This window comes from Danio aesculapii, chromosome 18 (assembly GCF_903798145.1).
Source record: "Danio aesculapii chromosome 18, fDanAes4.1, whole genome shotgun sequence".
Lineage (NCBI taxonomy): Eukaryota > Metazoa > Chordata > Actinopteri > Cypriniformes > Danionidae > Danio > Danio aesculapii.
The window spans coordinates 37,757,187-37,774,395 of record NC_079452.1 but is presented as its reverse complement, the minus strand read 5'-3'; the positions used below and the strand labels follow the sequence as shown (position 1 = coordinate 37,774,395).

At 39.1% G+C, this 17,209-nt stretch overlaps 1 protein-coding gene across 2 annotated transcripts in view; it reads left to right on the top strand.

Annotated features, from left to right (window-relative positions):
• tspan9a (tetraspanin 9a) overlaps positions 1–17,209 on the top strand; it is a 280,460-nt gene that overhangs the window by 114,931 nt on the left and 148,320 nt on the right. Inside the window, exon 3 of one of the 2 annotated variants that reach the window (XM_056478503.1) lies at positions 7,305–7,384. In XM_056478503.1, coding sequence (XP_056334478.1) covers positions 7,322–7,384 — 63 coding nt within the window. In that variant the 5' untranslated portion in view covers positions 7,305–7,321. Of the gene's footprint in view, positions 1–6,418; positions 7,385–17,209 lie in introns of those variants that run through there. The other variant, XM_056478501.1, reaches the window with a different exon arrangement.

The following is a 17,209-nucleotide window of genomic DNA, read 5'->3' as shown; positions in this document are numbered from 1 at the left end:
TTGCCTTTCATATAAGCCACTTCTGATACCAAATGATCAACTAGAAGTCAAGTTATTATTTGTTGTTTCTAAAACTTGCATAGGCAATAGGACTTTTGTCAGGTAGTGTTTGGGTTTCTCATTTGATTGGATTAAGGATGTAAAATTAGATCATCCAGAATATGTACTTTATGAGTACAAATAAACAGCCAATATTGTAGTAATAAATAGGTAATTAGGCCTTAGTTTAAAGTGAGAATTGGTACAGTACTTAAACTCAAATGTTACCACTGAAATGTATATGGATAGGTTTTGTTTGTCAGTTTGGTCATTTATATTGTACTTTTAGCTATAATAAAACCATGTAGATTGCATAGATTGTATTACAGAGTATTTCACAGTAGTTTTTGATTTAATGAAGAAATGTCTACATTATATTTTTTATTCATACTAAAAATAAGCCATTATTAAAACCATAATTTTAAAACTGTTAAAACTTTTGCATGAAATAATATTTAAATGTAGGAAAACTTTTTAAAATGAGAACTTAAATTACACATTCAGGTATTAAATTGCATATTGAGGTGCAAAATAAAACTGGTGTATAAACACTGTGGCTTTCAATATTACTATATTTAAGTAATGCAAAAATATAAAGTATTAAAAAATATGGAAAGAGTGTCATTTCATGTAAGTGCATTCATTCATCTTCCTTCGGTTTAGTCTCTTTATTCATCAGGGGTCGCCCTTATCCATCAACGGCCAACTTATCCAGCAAATGTTTTACACAGCGGATGCCCTTCCAGCCATAACCCAGTACTGGGAAACACCCATACCATACACTCTCACATTCACACACACTCATACACTACAGCCAATTTAGTTTACTCAAATTACCTTTACCACGTGTCTTTGGACTGTAGGGGAAACCGGACACCCGGAGGAAACCCACGGGAACATGAGAAGAACATGCAAACCCCACACAGAAATGCCAACTGACCCAGCCAGTACTTGAACCACCAACCTTCTTGCTGTGAGCCAACAGTGCTAACCACTAAGCAACCATGTCACTCAGAATACATTTTAAAATGAGAAATGATATTGCATATGCAGGTATTAAATTGCATATTGAGAAGCAAAGTCGAAAATGGAAAGGCAACAAAGCAGTTTCGTTTTTTAAAATTGAATACAGTAAATAAAATGATGTATGAGCACTATGGCTGTCAACAGTACATCACATGTGAGTCATGCAAAAATACAAATGTATTAAGAATGTACTGAAATATGCAAAGTACATAATTTCATGCAAATATAGTTAGAATCAAAATGAATTGTAAAAATAGTTTAGAAAAGATCACATATATTGTCAAAAGAAAAGAACCTTTATTAATTTCTTAATGTATAATGTCAGGGGCAGCATGGTGGCGTAGTGAGTAGCACGATCACCTTACAGCAAGAAGGTCGCTGGTTTGAACCCCGGCTGGGTCAGTTGGCATTACTGTGTGGAGTTTGCAAGTTCTCCCCGTATTGGTGTTGGTTTCCTCCGGGTGCTCTGGTTTCCCCGGTAGTCCAAAGACATGCACTATAGGTGAATTGAATAAGCTAAACTGGCCATAGTAAATGTGAGTGAATGTAAGAGTGTATGGGTTTTTCCCTGTGTTGGGTTGCAGCTGGAAAAGCATCTGCTGCGTGAAACACATTCTGGATAAGTTGGCAGTTCATTTCACTGTGGCAACCCCTGATTAATAAAGGGAAGCTGAAAAGAAAATGAACATATAATGTCAATGTTGGTAACCTGCTACAACAAACTTTTTGAGTGAATAATATCATAATTTCCTTTAATTTAATAATGCTTTCCATTTTTTTTGTATAATTACTAATTTATTATTATTATTTTATTTTAATTTTATTTATTCATGTTATTATTCCTTTATTTTTGTTAATTTCTGTGGAATTTTGACAGGATAGGGTGGTGGGAGCGTACTTTGTGGTGTAAAATGTTTGCTGTGTTTACATGATTGTTACGTACTGTGTAATGTGTAGTAATATGCTGCAAAACAAATAAATATATTGTATTAAAAAAAAGAGTTTTGTGTTAAATGCTTGAAAAAGAAGATAGTTAACCCTATTTTACTATTATTGACTATTTCTTCACTTATTTCAAACCTATATGAGTTTCTATATTGAACAAAAAACAGAATATTTTGTATGTAGGTAACCACAAACAACAGGTGACGAAACCCAAAAGCTTCAAAAGTATTTTTTTATACCTACTATGAAAGGAATTGAGTACCATGTCTAATTCTGTGTTCAACAGAAGTAAAAAAAAATCATTCAGGATGATTGTATGTGTGTGTGTGTGTGTGTGTGTGCGTGCGTGCGTGCATGTGAACTATATCTCTAAAAGTTAAAGAAATTTGATCTATCGACACCCCAAAAACTAAACAACTCAGGCAACGACTAGAGCTTTAAACCAGTGCTGTACAGTAAATTGCAGTCCCATCAATTCCTGGGTCACTGCCATGCTTCTCAAACTTCAAAGACAACTTTGTGTGCATGTGCATGTGCGTGTGTGTGTGTGTGTGTGTGTGTGTGCGTGCTTACATGCAAAATAACTCGTGATTGCTTTCTTTTTTTTTTTTTTTTTTTTGCCGTGTTCTCCTGTGGGTATCGAGTTCAGTGTGTGGTCTTAAGTGTGTGCTCGCTGCTCAGGACAGAATCAAGACTAGATGGCCCGAGAGGTGGCCAAACGAGTGCCCGTCAACCAGCGTGCCAGCATTGACGCAGGTGATATTGAATCAGGCATTAGCAGACTGATGACTTCAACCTCAAAGGCTCTGCATTCTGGAGCTTTCCACATGGGGTTTCCAGCTCTGAATGAAGCCCGATTCCTCAATCAAGACCTTCCACTGCGCTGTCAATTGCATTGATATTAGGGGCTGTTTAAAGCTGCGAATCATGCTACTAAATGCGGAGAGGACTATAGATATCTGCTCGAAAAAAGGCATGGTAAATTAGAGGTGGTATTGTGATGAAACAGCGATCGATGACAGCTGGCTGGTTTTTGGATCTAAGTAATCAGATTAACCGTTTGACACTTGCAACTTGAAAATGCGTCATTCGTGCATACTGACCGTTTATTCTAGGGCTCTACTGTGATTTCTACTCTGATGGAAATGTCAAAGGTTAAGTCTGAAAAGGAAAAGTCCCTACACAAACCATGTTTTATTATATTCTTGTCACCAGAGAGGCTCTAAAGCCAACATTCAGTGTTTACTTTTTCCTATTAAATGGACTTGAATTGTACAAATCAAATGTAAGATTGAATTTTTTTTTTTTTTTTTCTGCGTTTTAAGTGCACATTTTAAAGGGGTTGTCCACTATGATATCTTATTTTAAACTTTAGTTGATGTGTAATGTAGCTGTGTGAACATATACAACATATTTGAATGTAATACACTCCAAGTTCATTGCAAATGGCTTTTACAGAGTTAGCTTAGCAAAGCCTACAGCGAACAAAGTTTGGGGGCTACAAAAAATTACATCCGGGTTAGTGAGATCACAAACGCTTCAGGTTATGCTCATTCACCACGCGCAAAGGGGCGCAGCCAGAGGCACTGTAATGTTATAGCAGAGACAGCCAAAATGATGTCCAAATGCTGCTATTTCCACATTGCTTCTTCTGTTTCTGTATTTGGACTTCCAAAAGACATGACAGAAAGAGAGAAGTGCTTACAGTTTAATTTTAATTATGTTCCAGAGAATTATTAAAAATGTATATAGCTAGCATTTGACAAAGGAGAGCTTCCAGAATCTCCCCCAGTTCAGTGCTGGATTCAGCTAAAAACTCTTCAAAGAAAGAGCAGCTCCAATAGAGGAATCTGTGGATTGTGAGCCACAACCTTTAAGTTTTTTTGTTTGTTAAAATTGATCTATTACAAGCATAGTTTCTAGCGTTATCGGTATGTTTTAGCAAGGACGTTAACAAGGATGTAAACAACCAGAAATTTAGTTTGGCACAATTGACATTTCAGCTCAAATTCATATTTATCAATTAAACCCCTGTCAACACCCACAATCTCTATACAGTGTCTCTTTATGCGGATGCTTTCCCTGCGTTCTACATCTTAAACAACAAGCTCACAAAAGATATGCGAACGTTTCATATTACTTACATATGTTTATACCCGAAAATTCATGAAAGACACTTGTCGGATTTTATTTTAGAGAGCAGGCATGAGGTTCAGCTGTGTCCTTTTCTTTTTCTGTCTGATTCAGGCTAAATGATACGGCTAACAGCTAAACTGATTGGCATAATTTACACAGCAGAGGCAAAGCGCGTGCTTGTAGAGCAGAGGTGTTCCTGGCGACGTGGAGCCGATCTGCGAATCACAGCACAGTATGTTAGCTGACCAATCAGAGCCTCTTGAGGGCAGGCTTTCAGATGAATTAGGAAATACTGTATGACAGTTGTTTTCATGTCAGGTGAGTAGCTGTATATAATCAAAGATAGATATATGAAAAAAATAAAGTGATTTTTTTTTTACAAACAAAACATGAGCACACATTGTTTTGCACCCCATAAACACAACCAAGCCTTAAAAATACACTCTGGACTACTCCTTTAAAACATTGTCATGCTGATTCTGAATGGCTCATTCAGAAATCTACAGTAATAGTACTTTACTGTAAACAGTATAGATCACCCTTAAAGCTTAATAGTTGAGTTAAAAGGGTTAGTTTCAATTCAAAAAGCATTCAAGAGTTCACACTCAGTTATTGCTTGATGCTATTAGCAAGTTTGCTGTCCTGGGAGAGAACCCTGAGCTTGGAGATAATTGAGCTCAGGGCTCCCGCCTGGTCAATAAGCATATAAGAGGGTCCGAGATCAAGTAGGTCTCGAGAGCTCCTCCTGGTAAAAGAAGGAAAAAGATGAGATGGGGTGGATGGGGGGATTCTTCCAAAACGAAGAGAAGGCAGTATGTCGAAATCTGTCTATTTATTGTAGGCTTAGATCAATCGAATTGGATTATTGCTGATTAAAGATGAAAGACCTGCCGCGATCAATCATACCATGTGCTCCTGTTGAAATTAGTTTGAAAAACTTTACTTAAAATGGTAAACTATTTTGAAGGTCCATATGAGTATTAGCAGACTGTCTGCTTAATAGCTGTTGCTACTGCTCCTTCAACAGACATTTAGCTGATTATAATAAACTTTGCAAGTACATGTCAACTTACAACTTAAGCCCAACCCCAACCTAACAGTCTACTTAGAATCTAATGAGAATTAGTTGGCATGTAGATGCAATGTAACTTAATTCAACAAGCGGACTATTGTTTCATCACCTTTTCTGTGTTTTAAGTCATTTTTATTCAATGCCATATTCCTGTTTCTTCAGAAAAGGATTTTTATTGGATTTTCTTCAAGTGAATTTGGACAGAGCAAGCTTAAAGGCTGTTCCGATACTGCATTTTTACCACTGTGGATGAGCCTGATGATGCACAATGTGAGGGAAATAAATCTGATGGAACAAATGTGATAGAATTGGGCTAATTAAAATAACATCAGCTCTTTTTATTATCAGATGTCCACTTGCAGCCAGCACATCATTTTAGTTGTAAGAGACAGATTCTGATTCAAACAAATTGCTTAATTGACAGTTGTCTTGACTTGTGAAATCTTTAGTGGAAATTGAAGCCGTGCACATTTACTGTCTTACAGTTGACTGTACAGTATGTATAAAACATATGCATATACTATCCAATGTCAATGCTTGAAATAGTGCTATAATCCCTGATACTGATGCACTGGCAATGTACCCGTGCTTCTTACACTGTAAAGGTGGAGCATAGATGAAGGGTTTTAAAATGCTAAACACTACTCAAACACCAGTCTTTATATATGTTTCATGTCACTTCCACATATCTCTATATATCAGTTATATTTGATATGCCAGTGAATGCAGATGGGGGTATATCTAAAAATGTTTTGGTTATTAGGTCTAATGATTATTAGACTTACTTTTGCACTTATTACAACTCCAAAGCTTCTTTTTTAATAACATATCCACAACCCATGCCCTAGTCAAATGTGCAGCCGCGTGCTCTGTCTCATATTCACCTCCCTACCCCCGTCCCCTTCCTCCACCATCAGCTCATGATTTTTTTTAATTCATCATTACCCTCCCAGACTCTCCTCTGGCCAGCCTGCACAGTTGACAGCGCTGAACTTGTATAGGCATAAAGCAGTGATGATAAGCACATTAAAGCTGCTGTATTAGCTAGGGGAGGGGCTAGCACCGACAGCTGCTACCTTATTGGTGGTCTGTTTGTCAGAGGAGGGGCTGAATGGAGCGAGAGAGAGAAAGAGAGAGGTGAGAGCTTTGCGCTAGGTTGGGAGGGAATGCCCACTAGATGCGGCTGCTGATAATAGCATGTATCAGCACCAGAGCAGTGATTGAGAGCGGAGACAGAGAGAGGAGGAGAGGCGCAAGGAAAAGCATGTCGTGCCGGAGACTGGTTAAGTCAGAGCAGCGTGATTGATTCTGGCAAGCAAGGATAAAAAAAGAAATAATAAAGAGGGATCTAGAGAGTCTCTCGGAGCGCAAAATCCCGAGAGGAGAACGGGGGTGTAAGTTAGAAGGCTGTGGGAACTCATCAAGTCCTCGTGGAAAGACAGAGCTGAGGTCAGCAGGCTGGAGTGTGGGATTGAGCAGCAGCTGAACCAAACCCGGACATTGCCTGGGCTGGGGGTGGATACTCTTTTTGAGAGGACGTAGGGTGAAGGAATACTGCTGAAACTTCAGCTTCACTCAACGTGCACCTGCTTGTGGGAGTAACGCTTCTGGATATTACAGCAAGGCTTCGGGGCAAGCTGTCACATCCACTAGAGCGATTTTGCAAATCCCCTGTCTGATTGACTTAATCCTGATCTTTTATGTGAAAGAGAAAGACTAACACTTTTTAGAGCACTAGAGCGCAAGTTCAAGGTGCTATTCCAAGAGACATGATAGAGAATGAAATAAAGAGCGTGGCTTCCGTTCCAGAGCATGGAGAAGTCAAGTAGTGAGGAATCCGCCATCCACCGTAGCCCCTCTGTGGACAGCCGTGACTCAGACTTTGCCCAAGCCTCCACCTCTGGACGGCCGTTCGGAGGACGAGGTTTTACCGCCGGTGCCTTTTACGGGTCCACTGGGCCACGTGCACAAACCGCTGCTCAGAGTGGAGCGGCTGCCGACGATAAAGGCAGCAATAAGTACAAGGCTCCTAAAGGCAGCAAATACGTGGTCTTTTACCTGGATCTATCCTTTGTGTTCCTTCTAGAGTTCAAGAAGTGCAACATGGCGAGAGGCTGCCTGTGCTGTCTAAAATACATGATGTTCGTCTTCAACCTCATCTTTTGGGTAAGTCACACTTTGACTTTTCTCACCTGCTCTGTTCTTCCTCTACAGGTATTGAGGTATAAATGTCTGCTGAGATGTCATGGTGCATCACCCATGCTGGCACAGGGACTTTCCTGTCATGTGTTTTTCCTGTGTTACATCAGGCTAGCCATGCTCTCATTTACGTACATGCTACTATTTTTGGCTGTCTTCGAGTCTCCTGGGGCACCCTGGGAAAACTGTGTCACTCTCCCAGAATGAGTTTAGCTTGCAAGTTGCTTTGATGAGATGCTGTTATGTTTACACAAGGATTGTTAGAAAAGAGTCCATGTTTTCGCTTTGATCACATTCAGTCATGGCTGTTAACAACTCTCTATTTGTTTGTAACTGATGTGAGAGCTGTTACATGCATCATTAGTATGAAGTCAACGGACAATTTTGTTCAATTTTGGTACTACATTTAAGTCATTTTCCATGGTGTACTCTGTTGAATTATGATAATGGTGAGTTAGTTTGCAAACCTCAAGCTCTTGTTTTTGTTATCCCCCTTGTTTGCAAAGAATATCGCAGAAAAGATGGAGGCAGTGGATTAAAAGCTAATGGGAGAGAGTGTGTGGAGGTCATTGGGCCGAGTCTATTGTGCGGAGGCACTCATGCATAAACACTAATCGCATAAGCTAACGATGTTCACCTCGCACTTGTGCTCTCAGAAAGTATAATCTGAGTCGCTACTAGAGTTACATACAGTAGCATACAATACTTTTCCCATCTATTGGACTCTTTGTGACAAGTAAAGATGTGTGCGTTTTTATATAAGATTTAAATCAGAGCTTCAGAAAAACACAGCTAAGTTGTGAAATGTAGTGCAGGATGGATATCCTTCCCATAACCAAAGACCTGAACTTGTTTAGCCTTGACAGAGGCTTAAATATTAAAGGTATGTGTGTAAGACATAAAACATGTTGAGGTGTCACAGGGCATGTACTAGAGACTAGAGATGCACGCATACGTGTGTGATCCTATTGTTTTCTACCAGAGTGACACCCATGCGAGGGCTTTTGCAGTTCAGTGGAGCATTAACTCCATCCGTAGCTCTGACGGGAGGATTGCGGTCAAGGGTTGTGAACTTTGATGTGATGCACCGTCAGTGAGATCTTGAAATCCCTGAACTGCTCTTTAAGCAGCCAAGGCTAATAGATAAGGTTAGTTGTAAGTAAGTGGGTGTTAATGAGTAGTAGCAGCAAGATCCGCCTTGTCTTCTGCTCATGAGGCTCCTTCTGTCAGGTAATTCAGATGTTCCTCTAGTAATATCCTTTTAACGATTCCTCAAACGACCTGAGTTGAGTTCCCTGAGGTCATTTCAACATTGGGAGCAATCAAAACCTAGAACTACGCGTGTGCAGTTACCAGTGTGTGCGTGTGATTTAGGGTTACGACGTGCCTCAGAATGTGATGCCGATTGAAGCTTGGTGATCTCCATAGGAGAGTGTGCCTGCGTATCATGACACCCCTGGGACTGCGCACCACTTGCTTTGGCGCTCCAGGAATCGCAAGGTTATCATTCTGTGGAACACTGAATCTTGTCATCCTATCTGCTTTAGAGAGCCAGGTGCTGCTGCCTGCTGCCTCTTCTCAAGGCTTACGGTTGTAACTCGAGGCACTAGGTAAATAAAAGCAGGATCCTGTACAGTTGCTCGGGACCATCTGGCTTGTTTTTCTTAGGTGGATTAACTTGGTTTGAGCTGGACAGTTTAGGCACAGATTAGAGCATTTTGTGGTGAGCTTGATCACACCATGCTGTGTTCCTGATTCTGAAGAGGTAAACACTCACCATGTCTAAACAACCCTATACATGTTTTAATGTATTTTTAATGTAATTTACCCCAGTTTTACCATGCATAGTACAAATAATAAAATGATTATTAAATAATTACTAAGCAGGTTTCAGGTTTCCGTCAAGGTTTCTCAAACTCCTCAGTTTGTTTTTATATTTAGTCATATCAATACTTTGTTATGTGTTTATTTATTTATTTATTTGTTTGTTTATTTATTTATTTACTTACTCTCTTACAATGTAAGTACTTATCACTACAAATATCATTGCAATGCTTTGAAAAACTATTGATTTTATGAAATATTGTCCACATTATTATGAGAAGGCCCTCTACAACCTACCCCAAGCATGTAGTCCCGTCAATTCTAAAGCTGTCTAAGCACATTGATCTGTGATCAGCTATTTTAACAGAAAGTTGCATTAGCTTCAATTACTTCAGTTGTTAATTGTTAATGAATATCGATTGCTAAGGTTTGATTGGGCTACCTTACTAAATGGTGCCAATAGCCTCTCAGATCCAGACAAGCCCACCAGATTCATTACAACCTCATTTATTGGTGGCGAGCTGTGTAATTTGTCTATATCATTGGAATCAGGCTGAGCCATATTTCACAGGGATCGTTCAGTGCTTATTCTTTGTCCACCTCCTATCCTTTTACAGCCTTACAGCTAGCTCAAGCACTACAGAAGGATGCTCCACAACATCCTTTGTAAGAGATTGAATGCACATCCTCATTTCACCACCATTATCATATTACATCAAGCACATTCTTATTCAAACAATACTGCCACCTCAGCAGTTTGCTCCAAAGGTGTGCTCCTCCTTATCAAAGCCGCTGCCTCTTTGTTTGTGCCCTCGCATTATGAATTCTGAGTTTCACTCCAGGGATTGCAGGGGATTTATCTGCCATTTGGTTCATGGTAACAAAAGATTAGGATGCCTGTCGATTTAATCACCTGGGTTGACATTTTGGAGTTTGAAATGTTGGGGTTGACGGGTGCTTTTAAAGATCCGAGAGTCAGTCTCAGGGTAGTTTGGGAAGGAAAGGGAGGCGTGTGCTGTTGAATGAATGAGTGGAGGTCCACACTGCGGCACTGGCACAATCCCTCCACCCTCCCTACTAGCTGTTTTTTTTTTCCTGTAGAGCTTTTATCCAAGGCAGCAAAGCTGGTTTTATTTCATTCATTCTTTTTATTTGTTCCTTTCTTCGTAAATCCATTTAAGAGCTTTAATCGTTTTTTTCCTGGAAGATATTCACAAATTAACAAACTTTCCTTGTTCTCACCTTCAGCACTTTCTCTAGACAAGTTGGTTAATCTGTACCTTTTATTCTAAGGGGGAAAAAGTAATAATAGATATTTTTTTCCTTCTGTTGTTTCTTTAAATTTCTGGACTGTGAAAGAAAACTCAGTCTTTTGTTTGGACTTGAATAAAATACAATGCATTGCTTTACAGATTTGCAAGTAGTTATATTGCACCTGTATGTAAAGATAACTGAAGGTATTTGTTGCAGTGAGGAATATATTTAAATACTGTACATGTACGTTTATAATGTTATAACCTTGAACCTACTGATACCATTGAACTCATCCCACAAGTACATTGCACCTTTTAATTTGTCTCATGTAAGTAGATTTTATAAAGATTGCACCAATTATGTGTAGATTAAATATTAACTACAAAAAGAAAGTATGATAAACAAGCTCACAAGAAAGCAAAACGTGTCAGGCCGAGCTCTTATATGCTCATTTTCTGACTCTTAACGGAAATTGGATTGCCACCTACAGAGTCATTAATCAGGGAGATTTAGGCAGAAAAATCTTTTTGTGTGGATCTTTAGAGCTTGATTGTATTAAAGCTAGAGCAGGTGGTTCATCACAGTACTGCATAATGTTTTATTCATTTGTTTCATTATTTTTTATAATTCAGAAAAATTTACTTTTCTTGAAATGTAAGAATTTTTTGTTCTCCTAATGTGGACCTTGTACTGATTATTTGTTTCTCCTAATTAATGCAAAGTGAATATATCCAAAGTGATCAGCACTGTTTACCTACAGTAGTTAATAAAAAACAGTAACAGTTACTAGTTACTTCATTCAAAAAGTAACTCAATTAATTCATCGATTACTTACACCAAAAGGTAATGCATTACTGTTAAAAGTAATTTTTGACTTTTCCGAAGAACATTTTTAATGCTCCATTAATCCATTAATGCCATATATAACGTCACTTCAGTGCTGCATGGAAAATACACTGTTGATCAGCTTCACAGTTTTAATTAATTTGCGTTCTCACAACTAAAACACAAGACAAACCTAAATAAAAATTAACTTCATTCATTCGTTTTCTTTTCGGTTTAGTCCCTTTATTAATCTGGGGTTGCCACAGCGGAATCACCTCCAACTTATCCAGCATATTTTTTACGCAGCAGATGCCCTTCCAGCTGCATCACATCACTGGAAAACATCCATACATACTCATTCACATACATACACTACGTACAATTTTATCTTACCCAATTCACTAATAGCGCATGTCTTTGGGCTGTGGGGGAAACCCAAACACCTGGAGGAAACCCACACGAACACAGGGAGAATATGCAAACTCAACACAGAAATGCCAACTGACCCAGCCGAGGCTTGAACCAGCGACCTTCTTGCTGTGAGGCAATTGTGCTACCCACTGCTGCACCATGCAGCCAAAAAGTAAGTCAGACCAGCACTACAAAAATGAAAAAATCACAAGGTGATAAAGCAGTTGAATAATATATTCAGAAACAAAAAGGCAAAAACTAAATGTTACTTCAGCGTTATAAAAGTTTGTATTTAACCCTTCACCATGTTCCTTCACAGCTTGAGTATGAAAATAGCGACAATTTACAACAACCACATTATGAAATAAATAAATAAATGAAATAAATAAATGAAAGAAATCTGAATTAACATTCAGAATCAATTTAGTGAAACTCTGCACCAAAAACTGCTGTTATAGACGACCATAAATTTTATGTATTTTAAACAAACAAAAATACAACAGCTGCTCAAAAATGAAATCTATGAAAACTAACCACAAATTAAAAGTGGTATAGCTGCAACTTATGGAAAGTAAGCTGTGTATATTCAAAGTGCAAAATCTGCTGTTGTATACAGCTATAGAAATATGTATGTTGCCGGCAGTTAGCTCTGCAACTCTCACATGGTCGCTCACTGAATCAAAGCAGGGCTGCGCCCGGTCAGTACCTGGATGGGAGACCACATGGGAAAGCTAGGTTGCTGCTGGAAGTGGTGTTAGTGAGGCCAGCAGGGGGTGCTCAACCGGTCTGTGTGGGTCCTAACGCCCCAGTATAGTGAAGGGGACTCTATACTGCTCAGTGAGCGTCATCTTTCGGATGAGATATTAAACTGAGGTCCTGACTATCTGTGGTCGTTAAAAATCCCAAGATGTCCTCTGTAAAAGAGTAGGGGATTAACCCCGACATCCTGACCAAATTTTCCCACTCGCCTCTGTCCATCATGGCCTCCAAACCATCACCATATCATAGCTCTGTCTCCTCTCCAGTAATCAGCTGGTGTGTGGTGTGTGGTCTGGCGCAATATGGCTGCCGTGGTGTCATCCGGGTGGATGCTGCACACTGGTGGTGGATGAGGAGATTGCCCCCATTGTTTAAAGAGCTTTGAGTGTCTAGAAAAGCACTATATAAATGTAAGGAATTACTATTATTATGTTTCAATTCAATTGAGTTCAATCCATCTTCATTTCTATTGCGCTTTTACAATGTAGATTGTGTCAAAGCAGCTTCACAAAGAAGATTGGAGTAAATTGAAACTGTGTCAGTCCAGTTTTCAGAGTTGAAGTTTAGTTTAGTTCAGTTCAGTTCAGTGTGGTTTAATTTTCACTGCTGAAAGTCCAAACACTAAAGAGCAAATTCATGCTTGTGGACGCACAGTTCCCCAAGTCCCATGCAATCCAGTGGCAGTGTATAACAGTAAAATAAAAAAATCACAGCATTTTTCTAAGCAATACAACAGTACATAACATGTGTTCTGAAATATAACAGAAATGTGTCACTGTGCCTATGAATCTAATCAATTTTGTCATAGAGATAAGAAATGTGTGCTTATTTATTTGTAACAGCAAACGCAAACATAATAGTATTAGTAATAGTAATTAATAATAGTAACGTTAATAGTCTCTCGGTCTCTTGCGCACGCACAATCAGCCTACCTCATGTGCATTCTGTCTCTCTGCTTTCGCTTTACTTTTGTCCAGTCTGGCACCTCATACGCGACGCGTCTTCTTTACAGTGGTTGATTGGACATCTACCAATCCCACAATGTGTCGCCGCTGTAAGCAGGACTATGTAGGCTAGACTGCAGCCAAAATTAATTAATTTACCAACAGACAAGCACATCATATTGTAACAAAAACGAAGTTACTATATTTTAAAAATAATGCGTTACTGTATTAGTTACTGTCAAATGTAATGCTATTACAGTATCGCATTACTAGTAACGTGTTATTACCTAACAATGGTGATCAAGTCTAAGCGTATTGAAAATATGAAATTTAACTCTGCATAAAGAAATATTTGTTTACTTTACCAAATAATTCATCCTTTAAAGAAATGATAAACCACTTGTTTTGCTTTTTTTCACAGAATTGTTCTATTTGTGTTTTACTATTGGTCAATTCCTTTCGGTTTTTGTCTGCATTACGAATTTAATCCGAATTGAATGCGACAGATTTGTAATTAGTCCCAGTTTGAGCATCTGATAAACTTGTTTACCACTTTCTTGTCTTGGCATTATTTACTCAGCCTCTTGGTTTTCTGCGTATCTGGGGAAAATTCCCTCAATAAGTGCATATAGACCTTCGATTTCCTTTTGTCTTTGTCTCCTGCATGTTGCAAGGACTCATTAGCCCAGGGATCTGCTTGGATCAGTCGGAGATGTGTTTCCTTCCAGGGGGTCTGACATTGTGGAGTGCTTGGAAATCTTTATGTAGAATTAATTCAGCATAAACCCACATTACTTAAATACACAACAATTAAAGCTATTGCGACTGGGTAATAGTCCATTTTGCTCTTTATTTGTAACTTATGTTTGTGTTTTACCTTCAGAGATATATGCCTAAGCATCCGTTTGGCCTGAAGCCCAGAGGCAGCGATCTGATAAAGGCCTATTCAATAGTGGACCTGAAGCTGCAGTCAGGGTGGCCTTCATTTCATTTCAGGGTTTAAGCCAATTCTTTGGAACATGGTGGATGTGTTTTTGTCCTTTCTCTCCCGCTTTTGATTCAGAGCAGCTCATTGCTCAATTAAAAATATGTTTACCCTTAAGGGCAAGATATGTTCTCAATTCTCCATAGCTCCTTAGACATAAAAGTTGATTAATTTGTCATTTTTATTTTCCTCTACCCCCATGAGGATTTTTTTTTACCTGTGCAAAAATAAAAAAATAAAGAAATCAAAGAGCTGTACGGGGCATAGTGAAGAAACACAGGCTTATATGTCAAAATCGTAACTGTTCTTGTTAAAGGGCTTGATGAATGACGAGTGTTGTTAGAAATGTAGGGCATTCAGCAGTTTCTTTCAGCGTTTTATTAGCTGTTGTAATCCTGCTGAAGTGTCATGTAATGCAGGAGCTAAGTGTGTGGTTTTTGGCGGCTGGATGGGGTTGTATTGCTTTTTCAGTGTTTCATACTATAAGTGTCACACTATTTTAGGGTGTGCTGTATTTGCAGGATTTGTGGAGCAATGACTAATAAAGCGATGGTTCTATTAGGTGCAAGTGTGACTGCTGACATCTATACATTTACATGGTCTCTGTCAGTGTTTTGATTAAATCACTGCAAAGAGAGCATTAATAGTTATACTTATTTAAACCTGGCCAAATTATCCAACCCACGCTCATTTTGAAAACGTAGTCCCGTGGACATTTCTGGAGAAAACGAAATACATCCCAGGAGATACGTATTTTTGCAGTTTTTGGTTTTCACGAATCCACGAGAGGCCACTGTGTGCGCTTTTCCTCTTTTCAAATGTCTCTCGCGAGTGCTGTTCTCATGTAAACCCACCTGAGGCCGCTGTCGAACGACCGTCTGTCCAACTGGCTGAATGATTGACTGGGCGACCGGCTCCTCTCTGCGTCTCAAGTCCGCCGATGTACAGGACGAGCTAACTGGACAAACTGGTTGCGGCGGGAAAGCCCTCCACACGAAGGTAAGCGGTCAGCCAGTAAGCGCTAAAAGGAACGCCGTCATATCGCCTCGCAGCGTTCGCTTAAAAAAATGAAATGCAGCCATACGTACCTCCGGCTACATAATTCGCAGTCTCCAGAAACGTCCACGGGACTACGTTTTCAGAATGAGCCTGGGTTGAAATTATCACAGAATAAGCTCCGTGACGGTTAGATCTTTGCCTTTGTGTCATGCATTTAAAATTCTTTCGTGCACTGCAATCCATTGATCATCTCAAACACACACATATAACGTCAATATGACAATAATTTAAATGGAGCCTTTGTAAGATCATGCAAAAAATAAATAAAATATTCCCCAAAAATGGTAATAATTTAATGATGATGACGCTTTCGTCAACTGACAGCAATATTGTTTAACTGACTAGTCATACACATACATTTTGACAGGTTTATTTATTATTATTATTATTTAAAGACAAGTTTGAGAATCTGGGCTGTCAATATAACATGCTTCTGCACTTAAACAAAATAAAAATAATGGTAAATAGATTACCAGACAAATGCTATGTGATGTGAATTTGCTTTGTTTTGCTGAGCCACTTTGTAAAGTGTAAAATGTGTCAGGCATATGCAAGCACTCGATTTACATACTGTTATTTGCTTTTTTTTTTTTGGTCTGTGCATGATGGACGTATAGCACCTGCATAAAGCTCCATCTACTTCAATGCACTTACCTGATGATGCCTAATCAGAACACATGAGAAGCTCTACAGAGCACCGAATGTGTGTCAGAAGTAGAGCACTCTTATTGACTTTTATGAAATGCTAAAAATAGCCAGATTAAATTTGCAGCATAGCAGTTTGAAGTTAATATTAATTTAGCCTACTTTTTCTTCCTCAATAAAACCCGAAATAAGTGCTCCCTTTGATCGAGATGATTTTAACAGGAAAGACACAGTCATATGGAAGAAGTCACGGCTCATCAAGAAGCATTTACTGATAATGACATCATAGCGCCTCCGAGGACCCCAAAACAGTTGAAATGAAAGGAAAAGATGCGGCTCGCTGCACACAATGAGTCTGTTTATATATTTCCGCGTGTTCGTTTGCAATTTATTGAAATTAAGTGACCATACGCCACTTTTCCGTCAGGTAAAATCACATCACACAGGCTGCTGCAAATCTCTGCCTGCTGGTTTTGTGGAAGCATCCCTGAAATCATCACCATGCCACGTGTCTCTGAAGTGGTTTGAAATGGTTTCTTCAAAGTCACTCTTGATTTAGTCTTTCATAGATCATTCTCGAGCGGTGAAACTTTCACCATCCCACCCGCAGCTCAACCCCTGGCAGAAGAATCAATGCTAATCTTCACCTAACCTGTAAATTAATGCAGATTGCAAGAGTAGCATGCCCCAGTCAGCACTTTCCCTGTCACCCGCAAGCAAATTATGCAGGAAATCGATGCCAACATGTCAGATCGTGCCCGGCTCTCCCAGCTTGCCCCTTTCACCTGGTGCTGGGATATGACACCGGAGCTAGTCTCGCTTAGCGTTGTGCTGTTTAATTAACTAGTAAGAAGAATTCTTAATGGGGCATCAGCAGCTGGGGACTGTATTTTTAGCAAGGCTGAACAACATGGTGAATTAAAGAAAGTTTGATGTGTTTTTGATCTGTCGTTTAGATCTATCTATCTAGCATCCATCCATCTGTCATTCTTTTTCTCTATCGTTCTGTCTGTCATTCTTTCTGTCTATTGTTCTATCTATTGTTCTGTATATTGTTTATTTCTGTCTATCGATCTATCATTTTTT